At 36.8% G+C, this 21021-nt stretch overlaps 2 protein-coding genes across 2 annotated transcripts in view; both read left to right on the top strand.

Annotated features, from left to right (window-relative positions):
• The window catches only part of LOC120072048 (zinc finger CCCH domain-containing protein 16), a 50195-nt gene that overhangs the window by 13720 nt on the left and 15454 nt on the right, over nucleotides 1–21021 (top strand). Inside the window, exons 5-6 of the mRNA XM_039024470.1 lie at nucleotides 12425–12518; nucleotides 20871–21014. Coding sequence (XP_038880398.1) covers nucleotides 12425–12518; nucleotides 20871–21014 — 238 coding nt within the window. The remainder of the gene's footprint in view (nucleotides 1–12424; nucleotides 12519–20870; nucleotides 21015–21021) is intronic.
• Nucleotides 7783–10966, top strand: LOC120071701 (uncharacterized mitochondrial protein AtMg00810-like). Its single transcript, XM_039024083.1, has one exon. It carries the CDS (start codon nucleotides 8390–8392, stop codon nucleotides 9413–9415), a length of 1026 nt encoding a protein of 341 aa, XP_038880011.1. The 5' UTR covers nucleotides 7783–8389; the 3' UTR covers nucleotides 9416–10966.

Genomic DNA, 21021 nt, shown 5'->3' with positions numbered 1-21021 from the left:
GAGAATGAAATTTTGAAGCGGTGTTAAAATCTCATAGGTTCTGAAGTCTTGATCTCTCTTTGTTATTTTGCATTGCCCTTATTGATCTTATATTTTCTTATGTATTTTGTTTCTACCTTATTATTGTTTCGTTTCTGTTTTTTTTTTTTATTAAAAACGAGAATGTGAGGCTGGACCATCCTTCTATTAAGTCTTCCTTTTCCATTTGGTAGAATACAAGGGTTGATTGAAAATGGGAAGTTTTTTTGCTTCTTTTAACTCCATGTACGTTTAAATTAATTTTTTCAGAGGTGCTCATAGAAAAAATAAAATTTATTTAACAAGAATTTTCCGAAAGTTATTCTGAACACACTATAAATCTATTTGATGAAAAAGGGGAAAGAAAAAGAACACAGTTTACGTGGAAAATCCTAGAATAGGGAGAAAAAACCACGATAGTAGATTGATTTTTTATTATTGATTTAATACTCAGAATACAAGAATACAAGACGACTGCTCAAATAAATAGACAAGAGGAAACCCTAGGTGTATGATAAATTACAAATATGCCCCTAAACTACTATTTTCGACACTATTGATAGCTTGGTGGAGGCTAAGAATCTATGTAGGGAGTCGAAGGAGGAAGGGGTACCTTCGAAGGGGGAAGTTGAAACCCTTACTCAATAGAAGGACTTTAGTTTGAACTTGAATCTGATCAAGTTTTTGAAGGAGGACAATGGAGAGGTGATTAGGGAAGATATTGGGATTGAGTTGGAGGTTATCTCTTTTTTTTCTCTAATCTCTATGCTGGTCTTCCTAGATTTCTTGTAGAAAGGGTTAGATCGGAATCCTATTTTTGTTCGAGGAGAGTAGTTGGAGGCCCTGTTCACTCATGAGGAAATTTGTAACATTATTTTGGTTTTTATATTGATGAGACCTTGGGGTTGATGGTTTCATGTTGGCCTTTTTCAGGATAGCTAGGATAGTATTAAAGATGACATTTGGAAAGTCTTTTGTGAGTTTTAGGAAAGGGGTATTATTGATGTAGGCATGAATGGAACTTGTAGATTTGTGTATAGTATAGTTATATGGTTGACTGGCTCAACAATTTTTTTGCAATAGGAATAGATGAAGATGGTGGTGGTGCTTACAATGATTTTTGGTACACCTTGAATTTATCCAAGTCATTCGTCAAAATGGTAACTAACTTCTCAACCCGATCATTGGTGGAAGAAATCTGAGCAAGCTAAGGTCGTTGGCCCTTATACAATAACTTCTTACAATTACGTTTCCTATGACTAGGCTTACGATAGTAGTGACAAAAAATCGTCTACGAATCTTATCTCTGATTATCATAACTAGTTTTCTAGATATTGGTGCCCATCCCATTAGTAACCCTAGGGTTACTGTTCTTACTAATAAGAGCACTGATGGATTGAGAAATAGACGAAATTGATTGAGAACTCTCTATATGGAGAACACGACCAAACACATCTTCCTAAGAAAGGATCTTAGAGTCAGCGAGAATTTGTGTTCTTGCCATTCCAAATTTAGGTGAAAGGCCAATTAAAAAGATCATGACAACCATTTTGTCTTGTTGAGCTTGTTAAACTTTTACATCTATACTAAAAGGTAATTATAAAGCAAGTTTTGCTGTTGTCTTTATAAGTCTCATAAAATAAATCGTAACAAATTATTCTCTCTATGATGCAGGAAAGAACTACATGCAAACTTCAAACACTCGATGAACTTGCTCTTTTCTTTAGTATAAAAATTCTAATAGCTCCTTCACAGAATTGCAACAATTTACCAAGCCAACTACCTCACTTTCAATTGAATAGTTACATTGAGTATATCCTCTTAAAGTCAAACCTTTTTTTGTATCATCTTTCAGCGGATCCTTAGTCATATGATCATCGATAGTAGTACTTTATAGATAAAATTGAATCGTCCGAATCCAATCATAGTAATTGGATCCATTTAACTTATGTGATCTTTGAAGCAAAAGAAACTACATTAGATACCATCATATGCTTCATCTCATCCCTTAGGAACCCACACATGGAGTAAACCTCACAAACCAATTCTTGCTCACAAACCTGCCAGTATATGTCTTCACGTACCGTGGATCATTGAGTTGCGGTGGAACAAATTCGGTTGGTTTATGCCTCATTATTTGATTTGATTAGATGTAATTATTTCTGTAGGATTCTTTCTTTTTATGTAATTAAGTCTGAACCCTGCTAAATTAAGGTTGTGTACTTTTGTAAAATTAAGAAAGAGGAGTAATTTAATAAAGGATTCCATCTTTGCCACATGGTATCAGAGCACCAAACAAAAAAACCCTAATCCTAACCCTAGTGCCGCCGCTGCTTCAGCTTCAACCACCGCCACTGCCAACATCGTACTCGCCTGTTTTTGGCTCACCTCATGCCGATCTTCGGCGATTTTGACTGCGATTTCGATTTCGACGTGACTAAATGTTTTTTTCTTGTGACTTCATCTTAGATCTGTTCATCAGCGGCCACTCGCTCGACTGCAATACCTCTTCTGTAGCTGACAATCGGTTTTCCGGCCATGCCTAGAGTCTGCTTCCCAATTTTGTAAGCGTCTTTTGTGTGGTTTAGAGGCTATCAATTGAGTCTCGGTTTTTCGGTGAGGCTGCTTTTTTCTCATCTTTTTTGTGTTTTAACCCCTATTTTTGGTTAGTGGTGTTAAGATCCAGTAGCACACAACATGTCCGACGAAAAGTAATCAATGGCCAAAGTTTCCTATAACTGTCAGATTCCAAATGTCCAAATCACCACAATCCGACTCAATGAGTATGAGCACGAAAAGAAGAGGTGGAAAGGATCTTCGTTAGAGTGAAGGCATAGCGGGCAGATTGAAGGGGAGAGGGAGTTGGATGGTAACTTGTTTTGTAAAACCGAGGCTACATTCAGTTGACCATAAAGCATTATCCAGATGAGAATGCTAACTCTTCGAGGGCTATTTGTCTTCCATAGGGCCAAGAAGAGAGACTTATCCAAAGGGGAGGAGGGCGAAAGGTGGATTTTAAGAGAGTTGATCGTGAAAAGACCCGAGGCTGAAATGGACCACACCCATTTATCAAACGCATTTAAGACTTTTCTTGCTGTAATTTTCCCAAGCAGCTCTTGAAAGGCCAGCACCTCCGCATCTTTAAGTAATCGGCGGAAGGAGATTGACCATGAGGCCAAACGGCTGTCCCAATGGTCAGCTACTGAACCATTTGGAAACAAGGTGATTCTGAAAAGACAGGGAAACAAGGTGCTGAAGGGAGTCACTCCTTCCCAAGGGTCTAACCAAAACGCAAACCGGCTGCCATTTCCGAGCTTGAATGTGGCCAAAGACTCAACTTTCAGCCAAGACTTCGAGATACTAACCCAAGGGCTTCTCAAACTTCTACCACCTTTGCCAGTCGTGTGCCAATTAAAGGAATCTTTGCCATATATGCTTCTGATTACCTGGCCCTAGAAGGAATCTTCCTCGTTAAAGTATCTCCACCCCCATTTAGCTAGGAGTGCTAAATTCATTGTTTTGAAGCCACCAAGGCCGAGGCCTCCATCCGCTAAGGGTTTTTGCACTGAAACCCACTTCACCAAGTGATTCAGCTTGCTACCATTATGTCCTTCCCAAAAGAAGTTCCTTGTTATCCTTTCCATTTTTTAAATAACTCCTTCAGGCATAAGGAAGATGTTCCTAATTATTTGTGGGGCGATACTGTTCTCATGGCTGCCTACCTTATAAATTGCATACCTTCAAAAATTTTGTATTTCAAAACGCCTCTTAACCACTTCAAGGCTATTTTTCCTACTGTTCGTTTGTATTATGATTTACCAATTAAAGTTTTTGGGTGAATTACTCATGTTCATATTCCCAATTTTTCTCGATCTAAACTTGATCCTCGGGCTATTAAATGTATTTTTTTTGGTATACCTCTAACATAAAAGGGAATAAGTGTTTTGATCCCATGACCGGAAAATACTTTGAAAATATGGATGTGGTGTTTTTGGAAAATACCTCCTTTTTTGGCAAAAATACTCTTGGGGGGGGGGGGGGGGGTGTAGATGTCCAACTTAGAAGATAATTTTTGGGATACATCTCCTCTTCCCTCTATCCTGTGTCTGGAGACTACTAGTCGCTTAATGCCAAACATGGAAAATTCGATTTAAGGTGGAGAAACACTTCAAAAAGATATTACTGATCGAAAATGTGAACTTCAGGATTATACTAGAAGGGAATGCAATCAAACGAATCAAGATCAAACAAACAACGTGCCACAACACCAATCTAATGCCCCGACGAATGATACCAAAAAATTCAGGCAACCCATCTTCTATTCTCACTCTATCATCCTCTAAATGATCTTGACATTCCGATAGCTCATATTCCTATTGCACACTATCTTTCTTACCATAGATTGTCTGATGAGAGCTTTCACCTCTAGGGAAACCAATCTATTTGTTCCAAGGAATATATAGGAGGCCTTGAATGATCCAAATTGGAACTTGGCAGTTATGGAAGAGATGAATGCTCTTAAAGAAAATGACACGTGGGAAGTTGTTGATCTACCAAAAAAAAAAAAAAAAAGAAAACAGTGGGATGTAAATGGGTGTTCATTATAAAGTGCAAAGCTGAAGGGAGCATTGAAAGATACTGTTATAATTCTATTGTTAGGGTTTTCCATTCTTGTAAATATTTTGTGATATTTTCCTTTTCTATGCTTTGTACACTTGTACATATTCATATCTTTAGTGAATGAATAGAGGATTTTGATTCTCTCTCAAACCTAAGAGTTTTAAATGGTATTAGAGCTCTCTAAACAAACTTAGGGTTTTGTGAACCTTAAGGTTTAGGAATTTAGAACCCGTTTGTGATACGTTTAGAGTTTTGTGGAGAGGTGAGTTTACACTTTTGCTCACAGTCGCCAGCTTTGGTTCGTTCCCCGCCGTCAACCGCCGCTGTCGTGGGAAGAAAAAAAGCTAGTTTTTTGACACCGCCTAGTCTGTCGAGGAGCCCAACCGCCGATCTACAAAACCCCAATTTCCGGATTCCGCCTCACGCGCTGTTTGTTCCATTCTGCCGTCGGTCCACGCGTCGGCGCGTGTAGCCGCGTGCGCCATTTGTTTTGGTTCGTCTTCTGTGGGTTTCCTCAGTTTTGTTGACTCTTCTTGGTGGTGTGTTTGTTTGGGATATATAGATATACTCACTACTTGTAAAGACATCTCTTCGGTAAATTATGGTTTGATTCTCTGCTGTCCGGTGTTTATTTTTTCAGGTAATGGCTGATAAGAAACTAGTAGTCATGTCTGAGATTGTTCCTATGGTGTCAAAAGTAACTGAACACAAGTTGAATGGATCCAACTAAAATTCATGGAGATCAAATGTCGCTACTTTATTAGGAGCATGGAGATGGATGATCACATCACAGAAGAACCACCGATTGATGCTAATAAAAAAATTTGGTGGCGGGACAATTTAAGAATGCTTCTACAAATCAAGAATTCTATTAACCATGAAATCGTTGAACTAGTAAATCACTGCGAATCAATCAAGGAACTATTAGAATATTTGGATTTCCTTTATTTAGGGAAAGAGAATATTAATAGAGTGTTTGATGTTTGTAAGACTCTATATCAACCTGATCAAGGAGAAAATCTCTTACTAGCTACTTTATGGAGGTTAAAAATACATGTGCGGAATTCAATGCCTTGATGCCAATCAGCACGGATCCAAAAGTTCTAATGGCTCAACGTGCAAAGTTATTTATCATGAGCCTTTTAGTAGGTCTTGCACCTAAATATGAGATGGCCAAAGATTAAGTGTTGTCAAGCTCAAATATCTCATCGTTGGAAGAAGCTTACACTCGAATACTTCGTACCGAGAAGACACAAGCAGTTACGTCATTGATTTTAGTAGTGCTTTGATTGGGCGTACAAATGATTATAGAGGTAATAAGGGAGTTGAATCAAATAGCTCCAAAGGTCATCCCAATAACCAAAGATCAAATCTAGGAGGTGTTGTTTGCTATTATTATCATAAACCTGACCATACGAAGCGTGAATGCAGAAGATTGATGAATAAGGGTCAGAGGATGCCATCACCCTCTTCACATGTCGCCTCTACTCCTGATAATCTTGACAAGTCAATTACGATTTCTGTAAAGGAGTTTGCTAAATTTCAGCAGTATCAAGAGTCATTGAGGGCATCATCTTCTACTCCCATTATGGCCATCGCAGAGACAGAGCATTTCTAAATGCCTTCTTTCCTCCACGTCAAAATGGGTCATTGACTCTGGCACTACAAACTATATGACAGGTAACCCCAGTTTATTCTCTAACCTTTGTACATCTACCTCTTCACCTAATGTCACTATAGCTGATGGAACCTCCACTCCTGTTTTAGAATCAGGAACCGTCCATCTTACTAAATCAATTTCTTTGTCATCAGTTTTAAATTTACCACATTTTCTCGTTTAATTTGATTTCGGTCAGTAAACTCACTCCTGATCTTCATTGTTGTTTCATTTTTTCCTGGTTATTGCTTATTTCAGGATCTTACGACGAAGCAGACTATTGGTAAAGGGCGTGAATTTGGAGGTCTTTTACATCTTTGAACCACAAACACCTACAGCCATTACATGCTAAAGTGTGTCGTCTCCCTTTGAAGAGCATTGTTGTTTGGGTCATCCGTCTATCTCTGTGTTGAAGAGTCTTCGTCCACAACTTCAAAATTTGTCTTCTTTAGATTGTGAGTCATGTCAGTTTGCTACATTTCATCGTTTGAGTTTGTATCCTCGAGTCAATAAACGAGCTAGTGCTCCTTTTGAATTAGTCCATTCTGATGTTTAGGATCCATGTCCTGTTGAATCCAAAGGAGGGTTTAGATATTTTGTTACATTTGTCGATGACTATTCTCGTATTACGTGGTTATATTTAATGAAAAGTCGTTCTGAGTTACTTTCTCATTTTCGTAACTTCCATGTTGAAATTCAAACTCAGTTTAGTGGTGCTTTTAAAATCCTACAGAGTGATAGTGCTAAGGAATATCTCTCTCATACACTCAAGTCTTATTTAGATGCCCATGGAATTCTTCATGAATCTTCTTGTGTCGATACTCCATCTCAAAATGGGGTTGCAGAACGAAAGAATCGTCATCTTCTTGAGATAGCCAAGGCTTTGATGTTTCAGATGCATGTTCCAAAATCCTTTTGGGCTGATGTTGTTTCCACAACTTGTTTCTTAATAAATCGCATGCCCTCTTCCATTCTTAAGGGTGAGATACCTTTTCGTACTTTATGCCCCAAGCAACATTTGTTTCCCATTCCATCCAAAATATTTGGTTGTACCTACTTTGTTCGGGATGTTCGGCCTCAACATACAAAGCTGGATTCAAAATCCTTAAAATGTATTTTCCTTGGTTATTTCTGTGTTCAAAAGGGGTATCAGTGTTATTGTCCTAGTCTAAATAAATATTTCATTTCTCCTGATGTTACGTTTTTTGAACATACCCCATTTGTTTCATCACCGTCTTTCTCTTCGAATAAGAGTCAGGGGGAGCATAAGGAATTAGAGGATGGCTTCCTTATCTACATAGTTATTTCTCCTTTCGATCCTCTTCCTGATTCATCTCTACCTGTGGCTACCTCTACTCTTCCATCCATTGTCAAGGTCTATACTCGACGACAACCTCCTTCAGTTCCACACCCTGTACCAGACTCTTCTTTGTCATTGAATCCAGAAATGAGTGATGATCTTCCTATTGCTCTTCGTAAAGGTAAACGTACATGTGCTCATCCTATTTCCTTTTTTGTTTCACATAATCATTTGTCGCCTTCCACCTGTTCATTCATTACATCCTTAGAGTCTATATCCATCCCTAAAACTGTGCATGAGGTTTTGTCTCATCCTGGTTGGTGTGCCGCAATGGTGGAGAAGATGATTACCGTAGATGATAATTGTACTTGGGATTTTGTTTCTCTCCCTGTAGGAAAGAAGACTATCGGTTGCAAATGGGTGTTTGCAGTTAAAGTCAATCCAATCCTGATGGTTTTGTTGCTCGGTTAAAAGCGCACCTTATAGCGAAAGGCTACGCACAAACTTATGGCATTGATTATGCCGATACTTTTTCTCTTGTAGCAAAAATGGTATCTGTGAGGTTGTTTATTTCATTAGCTTCAATCAATTATTGACCTTTACATCATCTTGATATTAAAAATGCATTTCTTCATGGTGATCTTCAAGAAGAGGTGTATATGGAGTAACCACTAGGGTTTGTTGCTTAGGGGGAGAATGGAACGGTGTGTCGCCTTCGTAAATCCTTGTATGGAATAAAGCAGAGTCCACGAGCTTGGTTTGGTAAATTTAGTCAGGTGATTGAAAGCTTCGGAATGCGGAAGAGCACGTTAGATCATTCGGTCTTTTTTAAAAGATCTGAGGGTGGTGTCATCTTATTAGTCGTATATGTGGATGATATTGTGATTACTGGTGATGATGCTTTAGGTATCCAGTCTCTGAAGACCTTTCTTCATAGTCAATTCTATATAAAAGATTTGGGCATGTTGAAATACTTCTTAGGAATTGAGGTAATAAGAAGCAAGAAAGGAATACTATTATCACAGAGAAAATATATACTTGACTTGTTGACTGAAACAGGAAAGCTAGGGGTTAAGCCATGTAGTACCCCAATGATGCTCAACTTACAGCTCACAAAAGATGGAGAATTGCTAAAAGATCATGAAAGATATAGGAGGTTAGTGGGAAAACTTAATTACCTTACTTTGACTCGACCCGACATAGCCTATTCGGTAAGTATTGTGAGTCAGTACATGTCATGCCCTACAGTTAATCATTGGGTTTCATTGGAACATATTCTTTGTTATCTAAAGGTTGCTCTTGGGTGTGGTTTATTATATAAGGATTATGGTCATACTAATATTGAATGTATCTCAAACGCCGATTGGGTAGGATCTAAAGAAGACATAAGATCAACCTTAGGGTATTGTGTTTTTGTTGGTGGTAATTTGATTTCTTGGAAGAGTAAGAAGAAAAATGTGGTGTCACGTTCAAGTGCGAAATCAGAATATAGAGCAATGGCACAGTCTGTGTGTGAATTGATTTGGATATATCAACTTCTTGTTGAGTTGAGATTTGAAATCACCACACCGACAAAGTTGTGGTGTGATAATCAAGCAACACTTCATATTGCATCTAATCCAGAATTTCATGAAAGGACTAAATATATTGAAGTTGATTGCCATTTTGTACGTGAGGAAATTCAACAAGGATTGGTATCTACAGGATATGTGAAGACTAGAGAACAATTAGGAGATATCTTCATGAAAGCATTGGATGGAAGACGTATAGATTATCTATGTAACAAGTTGGGCATGATTAACGTATATGCTCCAACTTGAGAGGGTGTTATAATTCTATTGTTAGGGTTTTCCATTCTTGTAAATATTTTGTGATAATTTTCTTTTCTATGCTTTGTACACTTATATATATTCATATCTTTGGTGAATGAATAGAGGATTCTGATTCTCTCTCAAACCTAAGAGTTTTACAGATACAAAGCACAATTTGTGGCTAAAGACTTTACACAAACCTATGGGATTGATTATCAAGAAACATTTTTCCTGTTGCAAAAATCAATTCTATTAGAGTGTTGTTATCCATCACTGTTATTTCAGTTTGGTCCTTTTATCAACTTGATGTAAAAAATACCTTCCTAAATGGTGATCTTGAAGAGGAGGTATTTATGAACTTACCACCCATCTTTGAAGTGAACCTTAGAACCAGGAAAGTGTGCAAGTTAAAGCAATCTCTCGCCTTAAACAATCCTCAAGAGCGTGGTCTGAATGTTTTGGGAAAGCAGTGACAAGTTATGGCTTCATTTAGAGTCAAGCATACCACACCATTTTTTACAGACACGCTAGCCATGATAAGATAGTTGTTTTGATAGTGTATGTCGATGATATCATTCTCACAGGTAATAAGGAAGTTGAGTTGAACAACTTGAAGGACAAAGTAGTTAATGACTTCCAAATTAAATACCTGGAACTTTGAAATACTTCCTATGTATGGAATTTGCTAGGTCAAAGAAAGGTATCCTTGTCAATCAAAGAAAATATATTGTTGATCTTCTTGATGAGACAAGCTTACTTGTTTTTCGAACGACAGAAACTCTTATTGAGCTGAATTTAAAATTGCAAGCTGCAATAGATGGAGAGATGAAAGACAAGGAGAAATACCAAAGACTCGTGGGAAGACTTATTTATCTATCTCATACTCATCTAGATATTGCGTTTGTAGTCAGTATGGTAAGTCAGTGCATGCATGCCCCAGGGTAATGCACTCTGAAGCAGTTTATAGAATTCTCAGATATCTGAAAGGGGCTCGAGGAAAAGGCATATTGTTTAATAAGAATGATCATTTTTTTTTCCTGAAACAAAAACATAACTTTTCGTTGATCAAATGAAAAGAGTCTAATGCTCAAAGTACATAGAAACATAAGAGCAAATACAACGAATTATAGACTCAGGATCGGGAGGTGCACCTAGATATATCAATTAGGTTGACACATTCAAAGCACCCACATCATATCCCTATACGAAAGAGATCCACTTGATATATATAAAGAATACATGATTACATAGAAAAACAAAAGCATTCGAATAAGGCATATATCTTGAATAGAGTAATTGGCAAAGGACTTCAAATGGGAGCTCCACCAAGAAGCTACTAGATGGGTTGTTCCAAGACGATCAAAAGTTGATGCATATTCTCTATATGACTTCCCAAAAACCCAAGAAAAATTTGCTTGTATATGAACTCTCAAACAGTAGGTGCTGCACGACTTCTTCATTTGCTAGACACAAAGGGCACATGGTGGGAGATAAACAATGATACCGGAGTTGGTCATGTAGAGTGGCCAAACAGTTTAGAGTCCCAAAAAAAAAAAAAAACAGAAACCATATCAACAAGATGTTTGATCATTTATATGTGGAGATCTACAGTGATGCTGATTGGGCAAGTATTAGAATAGATAGGAGATCTACTTCCGGTTATTGTACCTTTGTTAAAGACAATCTTGTTACATGGCGAAATAAAAAACAAAATGTGGTAGCTAGGAGTAGTACTGAAGCAAATTTTAGGGATTTAGCACATGATATTTGTGAGGGTATAGGATAAATAGACTATTGGAAGCATTAAAATTTATCCAGGTAATGCCTATGCGTGTTTATTGTGACAATAAGGCCGCAATCTCCATAGCTCACAACCAAGTCATACATGATAGGACAAAACATATTGAAATTGATAAGCATTTTATAAAGGAGAAGATTGATGTTGAAGTGATATGCACTACCTATCTCTGAACAACAGAGCACATTGTTGATGTGTGGAAAAAGAGACTTCCAAAATTACAATTGGACAAATTGATCAACAAGCTGGCAATACAAGATATCTTTAAACCACCTTGAGAGGGAGTGTTGGTTTATGCCTCATTATTTGATTTGATTTGATTTTATTAGCTGTAATTATTTCTGTAGGATTTTTTCTTTTTATGTAATTAGGTCTGAACCTTATTTCTTAATTATTGTGTACTCTTGTAAACATAAGAGAGGGAGGAATAATTTAATAAAAGATTCCACCATTTCCACAAAATACTATGCTACCTAAAAGTTGCACTTGGGTGTAGAATCTTATATAAGTATCATGGTCATATAAGAGTTGAATATTTTTCAGATTCTGAAGGAGAATGTGGTTTCACGTTCAAGTGTTGAGCATAATATAGAGCTATGACCTATGACACAATCTGTGTGTGAAATAGGTGGATACATCAATAAGATAAGCTTCAGTGTTATGGTGCAAGCTAAATTACAGCTAATAATCAAGCAGCATTTTACATTGCGTTTAACCCAATGTTTCATGAGCGGACTAAACATATTGAGGTGAATTGTCATTTAATTTGTGAGAAAATACAAGGGTTGGTGTCCACAAGACATGTGAAGACTAAAGAACAATTGAGAGATGACCTAACTAAAGCTTTAAACAGAGCAAGAATAAGCTATCTTTACGACTTGGGCATGATTGACTTATTTGCTCTGGCTTGAGAGGAGTGTTATAATATATATTATCTATCTTTGCAACGACCTAGGCATGTTATAATATATTTTATTATTTCAATGAAAAGCCTTGTTTCTGTTTAAAAAAAAAAGAAAAAAGAAAAAATATATATATATATATATATATATATTATCACATATAATTGTCCTTTATTGTAATCATACATTCTTTAGGTTTGGTTTCTTCTGTACATTTTTCCAATATTGAGTACATGGATTATCCCATATTCATGTCTTTGGTTGCCTTCGGTGTGGTACTTTATCTGATTTCACACCAGTGCACTTTTTTGTTTGCAGTGAACCTTGTGACATTGTTGGTGATGTTAGTTACGAAGAACTACGGGCGATTGCTTATGATGAAGCCAAACGAGGAATAAGTTTGCAATCAATTGTAAGGAAACAAGTTGACTGCTTTTGACTTTCTAAAACTGCATAATGTTTCTTGTTACATTTTGGTTGAGCTTTCATAGTTGATTATATTTTTCAAATGGATTCTCCTTTTGGAAAACATACACTTTTATTTACTAAGGTTTGAATTAGATTGCATTTTGGCCTTGAGTTTTCAAACTCAGCATTTCAACCTTTTGAAATTTGAATAATATTGTTTCGGTCCTACTGTTAACACTTCTGATCTAGTTTACCGTTAATTTTCTGTTATGCTGTGCTGATTGATTTTTTTAGTTCAAGGTGAGGTGTCTTAAATGAGTATTACATGGCATTCTTTAACAAGAAAGATATGTTTAATAACAGAAACCTTAAATAATAAAATAAAAAAATAAAATTACCTTTTTGGTCTATGAGTTCTTAGGAATAGGTTCAAGTGGTCATCGAGATGTTACAATGTATGCTTAAGTCTCTGAATTTTGAGAAATAGGTTTAAAAGGTTCTTGGCATTCTTCTTCCATTTGTTACAGTAATAGAGTAATTTTTCCCTTATTTAATGTGACATTTGGAATTTAAAAAAGGAAGAAAAAAATTAATTTATACCCTAAACTCAATTAAAACTCCAAACTAATAACTGTGTTAATTTAAAATTAAAAAACCATTTATTTTATTTTATTAGTTTTCTTTCTTCTTTCTTTCTCCCTCTTCTTCTTCCATCCTCTTCCTTCACCATCCGTCAATAGTCACCACTGTCTGTAGCTACCGAAAATTTCTTCCCTTCCTAAGAAATTTGCTCAACTTTTTCTAAATTTGATCACTGTATTATTTTCAAAATTCAAACTTTCGCTCATTTTCTCAATAACATAATTTTCTCCATCTTTGAGTTTCTTCGAATAAAAAATTCTCCCAATTTCTCATATGGGTGTTCTTCAATTGCCTGTAATCAATTTTCTCTTCAATCGAAAGAAACAAAAAGTCATAGCCACTACACTGATTAACAAACTATGATATAAAAATTAATGAAGTCAAGAAAACAGGCAGAACGGTGGAAGAAACAAGAAAAAGAAAAATCCATCTCAATAAACATCAAAGAAAAACAAATCACGATGGAAATACCTATTGACAACCAGCACTGCCGTGTGTGACAGAGGAAAGTAGAAATAGAGCATTGCAACAAAGTGGGAAGGGGAAAGAGAAAAAGAAGAAAGATTGAAGAGGAAAGAAGGAAAATATATATTTACAGTTGCTGGTGGTAGTGGTTGCCATTGACGGACGGTGAAGCAAGAAGATGGAAGGAGGAGAGGGAGAGAGTAAGGGAAGAGGGAGAAAGAAGGGAGAGCAAAAGAAAAAGAAAACAAATAAGAATAATATTTTTTTATATAATTTTTTTAATAATAAAAATATTAGTGTTAAATCACCGATTGACTCGATATAAAAAAATCACTGATTGACCCAAGAGCTTAAGCTAATGGGTGAAGACATTTAATATCATACCATCTAACACTCCCTCACTTGTGGGCTTGACATATGAACAAGACCCAACAAGTGGAAATTAATATTAATTGGGAGGAGGGGGAGGAAATAACCTTGTAGGGCTTTGAACTCAAAATCTCTCAGGACCGCTTACTCTGATACCGTATTAAATCACCGATTGACCAAAAAACTTAAGCTGATGGGTGAAGACAAATTTAATATCATACTATCTGACAATTAGAACTTTTTAGAAATAGAAAATAGGTGCTACGTTAGCTTTCTGTTGGTAATTAACAAAAAAAAAAAAAAAAAAAATGATAGAGGGACAAAAAAATGCTACTAAATGCAAATCTCTGGGGTAAAATTGTCGAGTTTGAAAAATCAGAGACCTAAATGCAACCTAAACCAAACCTCAGGGACCAAAAGTATAATTTCCTCGTGGGCTGGTGGGACAGTGAATCTCCATTTAAAATAGGATCATAGAATAGCCATTTTGCTTGATTATTATTATTATTATTATTTTTTTTCAGAGATAGAGATGGTGAACTTTTACCATTTCAACTCTCCCCTGAGCCCTTTTCTCCAATTATTAGTATATCAATTTTTAAAATAATGAATAATTTCAATTCTAATTTTGTTATTAAAAAAATATAATTTTAATGTATTTTCAATCTTTAATTACTTATTATTGAAACAAATAATTAAAAATAAATATATAACAACAAATTTTCTTGTGGGGAATTCTGATAATTTGTGGGGACTCGTTGAACTTGACCTGAATTCCCCAGATCGTGGAGTGAGGTGGGGATGGAGGGTGCATCTGGGTTCTGTTCCCTTGTTTCTGTTAAAATATCTAGACTGATCTCGTTCGATAAATTCCTACCTCTCTATCTATCTCTGAGATGTTTGGATTTTTCAAAACTTCATGGACATGCAGAAGAGAAATACTATCCCCACTCGGACCAAGACATAACTTTTTTTCAGTGTTTTCAAAGCGCAAGGCGCACCTCAAAGCGACAAGTCCCTTGATCGCCTCAAGGCTAGAGGCGACAAAAAGGCGACGCTCGAGCGAAGCGAGGCGCAATAAATAAATAAATAAATATATATATATATATGTAGAAGAAGAACATAAGTTTATATACAAATGTCAAANCTGTTGCTCCGCTGGAAGGTGTTCAAGCGTCAGAACCGGAACCGGCTCAGGGTCAAAGTACCCTAGTCATAATGACAATGAGTATGTTGAAGGTGATATAGGGGACTCAGGTGAAGTCAGAGATGATGACAGTGCAGTCAGGGATGATGGCAATAATGAAGCGCCCAGTGGTGCTCAGGGAACTGAAAATGAACAACAGTTGGGTACAGATCAACAGGTTGACAAGACCAATGAGATTGAGGTTGATGTTACCTTGGATTTGCCGATAGCTCTGCGAAAAGGTACTAGGTCATGCACTAAACACTCTATGACAAGCTTTTTGTCTTATAGTAACCTGTCTACGAGATTTACAGCTTTCACCACCAGCCTGGATAATGTGATAATTCCGGACAATGTGCACAAGGCTCCGAAAATTTCTGAATGACGAGGTGCAATTATGGAGGAAATGCGGGCCCTTGAGACTAACAAAACATGGAATCTGGTTAGTCTTCCGAGAGGGCACAAAACCGTAGGGTGCAAGTGGGTGTTTACTGTCAAATACAAGTCAGATGGAACTCTCGACAGATATAAGGCCAGATTGGTTGCAAAAGGATTCACTCAGACGTATGGAGTGGATTACTCAGAAACCTTCTCACCTGTGACAAAACTTAACACTATTCGTGTCCTCCTTTCTGTGGCTATTAATCAAGATTGGCCTATCCATCAGTTGGATGTGAAAAATGCGTTCCTAAATGGTGAATTGGGAGAAGAGGTTTATATGAACCCACCTCTAGGTTTTGAAGCCCGGTTTGGCAATCAGGTGTGCATATTGAAAAAAATCCTTATATGGACTGAAGCAGTCCCCTAGAGCTTGGTTCGATCGATTCACCACCTTTATTAAATCTCAGGGGTTTGTTTAAGGGCATTCAGATCACACCTTGTTCACTAAAAAGTCAGCACCAGGCAAAATAGCGGTATTGATTGTCTATGTTGATGATATTATACTATCAGGAGATGATTCAGTAGAAATTGACAGGTTGAAACGACGAATGGCAGATGAGTTTGAGATAAAAGATCTCGGTACCTTGCGATATTTTCTAGGAATGGAGGTAGCAAAATCAGTAGAAGGGATCTCAGTGTCTCAGAGGAAATACACACTCGATTTGTTGAAAGAAACTGGAATGACAGGGTGTAAACCTGCAGATACACCTGTAGAAACCAACCTCAATCTGATAGAGTCAGTAGATGATGTTCCTGTAAACAAAGAAAGATATCAACGGCTTGTGGGGAAACTGATATATCTGTCACATACCAGACCTGATATATCATATGCAGATAGCTTGGTCAGTCAGTTCATGCAGGCTCCGTGTGAAAGACACATGGAGGCAGTCACACGGATCCTGAGGTATCTGAAGTCTTCTCCTGGAAAGGGCTTGGTTTTCAGAAAGCATGATGAAAGGTGTATCAAGGCCTACACAGATTTTGACTGGGCTGATTCTGTTACAGATAAGAAATCTACCTCAGGATACTGTACCTTTGTGTGGGGAAACTTAGTTACTTGGAGAAGTAAGAAGCAAGGCGTTGTGGCTAGAAGCAGTGCCGAAGTCGAATATAGGGCTATGAGCTTGGGTATATGTGAAGAGATTTTGTTGAAGAAGGTTTTGGTAGATCTACATCAAGAAAGTCATGACCCGATGAGACTTTACTGCGATAACAAGGCTGCCATTAATATTGCACACAATCCGGTTCAGCATGACAGAACCAAACACGTTGAGATTGACCGACACTTCATCAAAGAAAAACTGGATNCTAACTTTTGCAAAACTGGAGTACTACCACCATAAAGAGCCCACCACGATGATGTTCACACATTTGACATGATTTAGAAGAAATAACATACTTATATACACTATTAATTTAGTAGGGAATGTGAGTCCTTACCTGGCGTCTTAACTTTTCTTGTGTTGATTGTTAAGTCAATGCCGAACATGCCTTTAGCTTCAGAATATAACTCTAATTCCACTGTGCATCGATTTTGATCACTAGTAGATGGTATCAATCTTTGCACAACTTTAAGAAGACCATTCATGACTTCAACATCTTGAGTAATTCTATCCTTGTGGTCATAGAAAAGTGATTGATTCAAATAATATCCAGCAGCATGTAATGGTCGATGAAGTTGACAATCCCATCTTCTATCAATGATCTCCCAAATTGGCTTGTACTTCATCTCGTTATCATTAAATCTACTCTTAATGGTCTCTTTTGCCCTATCCATCGCCTCATAGATATATCCTATTGCAGGTTTATCACCATCGACAAGTCTAAGTACTCGAACTAATGGTTCAGATACCTTTAAAGTGTAGGCCACTGAGTTCCAAAAGGATGGCATCAAAACGGTGTTGGCTGCTCTCTTTCCCTTTGGATCTTTTGCCCATTTGGAAGTCGTCCATTTTTCAGAAATAAACATCTTTCTCAAGTTCACTTTATTCTTGTGGATGCTTGCGAGGGTAAAAAACGATGTTGCAAAACGTGTAACCGCCGATCTCACCAATTCATGATGATTGGTGAACTCCCTCATCATGTTAAGTACACACAAGTGATTATACATAAAACCACTTAGTGCTACAACCCTTTTAAGGCATCTTTTGATCTAATTGTTGAAATTATATTTTAGCCCTAAGGGCCTTTTTGTCTTTTATCAGTCTAGGGTTTCTCATTGTTTGGGTTATTTATACATGTTCTTGTATTGTGTACTGTGTATCTGAATTAAAAATAAAAAACTCTTATCGTGGTTTTTTCTCCCTGGTCTAGGGTTTTCCACGTAACTCTAGTATTTTTTCTTTTCCCCTAACTTTTCAAGACTAATCAATCTTTCCAATGTCCTCTAATATCAAATCTAAACAGTGGGCAACACATCGTGTCCAATATAAATGTGGCCGCTTAGCTTCCAAATATTTGCCAGCTAGAACATAGTTCGAGGCATTATCAGTCACAACTTGGACAATATTCTCCTTTCCTATCTTTTCTACCATGCTATCCAAGAGTTCAAATACTTTTTCTTCAGTTTTGATGCATGAAGATGCATTAATCAATTCCAAAAACAATGTCCTCGCAGCAGAATGCACTAAAAAATTTATCAAGGTTCTGTCTCTTCTATCAGTCCACCCATCAGACATCAAAGAACAACCGTTTTTTTTCCATTCAACCTCATGGTTGCTCATTATTTTTTTTGTATGTTCTACTTCCTTTTTTAAGCATGTCTATGTAGCCTCATGATAAGGAGGTATCAACCTAAGTCCAAATTGTTCTATGACTTCGATCATTATTTGAAAACTTTTCAACCGAATTGTATTCTGGGGAATACATGCTTGATAAATCCAACGCATGATAAATTGAACTGTAGCATCTCTCCCTTCTTTGTTGTATTTTTTGGTGATGGTTGATTGCTTCAGCTTCTTTAATTTATTCCGATCATCAACTACTTTGGCTGGATTTGGATATAAATTTATCCATTGCTCCTTTAGTTCGTAGTGGATGTGTTTGCGGTTGTGATTGAATTGCTCGTTTTTTAGATGTTCTGGTACTTGATCCACATCCACCAACTTCCATCTCATCCTCCATCAATTATATTCAAATCATAAGCACCACCATAGTTAGGGAGGGCATTGCTTTCCTCCTGCTGTGCTTTTGTCTTCATTTGGTACTCCTTCAATTCCTCTCTTACAATGGTAGGGTACTTCAAGCATGCTTTAACATTTCGGTTTTCACCTACTAAGTGTTGTGTTGCTGGACAAATGCCACTCTTTGTGATTTTTCCACAAAACATATATTTACATATATTCGTATCTTTTTTGTTTTCTAAGATGACATATTGCCAACCGGGATGTTTCCGTTTTTGCTCTCCTTCTCCCATCCTATTATAAAACAATGAAAATAAACCCAAAAACTTTAAAAAAAAAGAAGCCTATTTTAGAAATGTTTCCACTCAAAATTGAATAAAAACTTAAAAAGTATACCGAAAAAAGAAAAAAAAAACTAATCTTTTTAAAAACAAGTTGAATATGAAAAACAACAAGTAGTATATTGAAAAAACGAAAATAAAAAAATCGGAAAAGAACAAGTTGAAAAAAAAAGTATATTGAAAAAAACTAATCTTGTTCAAAAGAAAGTTGAATATGAAAAAAAAAAACAGAAGAAAAAGTAGGTTTTTTTAAAAAACGAAGTTGAATATGAAAAACAGTATACTTAACAAAAAAAAAAAAAAAAAAAAAAAAACTAAAAAGCCTTTGCTTTTTTTTTTTTTTTTTAATAAAACCACTCCAGAATCTGCCGAGAAGATCTATAATGGAGAAAAAAAACCTAACCTTTTTTATTGCTTTTTCTATCCTTCAAAATTGCAGCAGTAGAACTTGAATGGGAAAAGTTGTAGAAAACTTCTTCCCTTCTTTTGGAAGAATCTCAGAATATTAGGAGGAGAACTTCAAACTTGGAAGATAAAAAAACTAACCCAAACATGGAAAACAGGAAGAGACCATCACGTTTTCCTATAATGATTTTTGCCTTTTCGTGTATAGCTGGCTGTATATTTTAATATTCGGTTACATGGATTTGGTGGGCCTCTTTTACGTGGGCTTATGCTTATAACTAAAAAAAAAAGGTAAAAAAAAAGAAGAAAGATGAATTTTACCCAGGCGCCCACCTTGGCCAAGGCGCAAGGCACTGCCAGGCGCGGCAAGGTGAGCGGCTCATTGGATCTGCACGCCTCATCGCCACAGGAGGCGCAGAGGGCTCTGGTCGCCTCACCTCTCGCCTCAGGCGCGCGCCCGAAGTCGCCTCAATAACACTGCTTGTTTTCTCATTGCTTTTTTGCTTTTATTGTTGATGGTTTCGTCTTTTGTTTCTTTTATTTCTCGTTTTGAAGGTTGTATCTTTGAGCTTTAGTCATTTTTTTATTGAAAAGTGTCATATCCTTGTTCAAGAAAAGTATATGTGTGTAGATATAGGAGCTTATTGTCATTTTGTCCTTTATTGTCATTTTGTTATTCTTAGTTTAGGGCTTTCATGTATGCCTGTATATATTGAACTCGAATGTATAGCCTGTATTGGATTCTTCCGTGGTCAACAAATATTTGAAGAAAGAAAGAAAACGGATCTCAGTCCCCACACTGTTAATTTGACTTTCAAGATTTGATAAGATGAGATCGAGAAGAGAAAAATTAGTAAGGAGGCTGTTTGGTATTCAAAATGATCGTGGGCATAGGATTGTAGTGTTTGGGATGTAGGAGTAAGATTCGACTTCTCTCAATCCTGAGGCCCCACAGAGTAGCACACTCCCACAAACCACAAGAGATTGGCACTTGTCCCGAGCCCTCAAATTAGACGTGTAGAATATATGTTTAGTTATACGGTGGTCTAATCTTTGATCATATAATATTTTCCCTGTGTGAATTGTGAAGCAGTAACACCTTCCCTGTGTGAATTGTGAAGCAGTAACACCTCCATTCTTTTGATATTGAAACTGTTTACTGTTTACATTTTTATTTTCTGGCATTATCTTGGTGCAGAAGTGTTCTCTCTTTTAGCAGCTATAGCATGAGCTCTCTTCTTTCCAATTGGAGAAGCTTTGTTAACTTCCTTGGATTTGATTTACTCCCATTTGTATAATGTCATAATACTGTGAAATTGCTTCCTAAAAGAATGAAGTGGTAACAGTTGCATCTTTCATTAACTATTAACTTCATGTATTTGCAGGTTGAAAGAGAGAGAAATTTACTTAATTCTAAGTTAGCCGAGTTTGAGGCCCTTCTTCATAAGCCATATGTAAAACCAGCAAATCGTGCTCCTGGCAACCAAAGCTCATTTTCGGGGACTAATTCTCTTTCAAATCTACCAAATGCTCAAA

Source organism: Benincasa hispida, chromosome 2 (assembly GCF_009727055.1).
Source record: "Benincasa hispida cultivar B227 chromosome 2, ASM972705v1, whole genome shotgun sequence".
Taxonomy (NCBI): Eukaryota; Viridiplantae; Streptophyta; class Magnoliopsida; order Cucurbitales; family Cucurbitaceae; genus Benincasa; species Benincasa hispida.
Note: the sequence above shows the minus strand (reverse complement) of the source record. Positions and strands in the feature narration are given on the sequence as shown.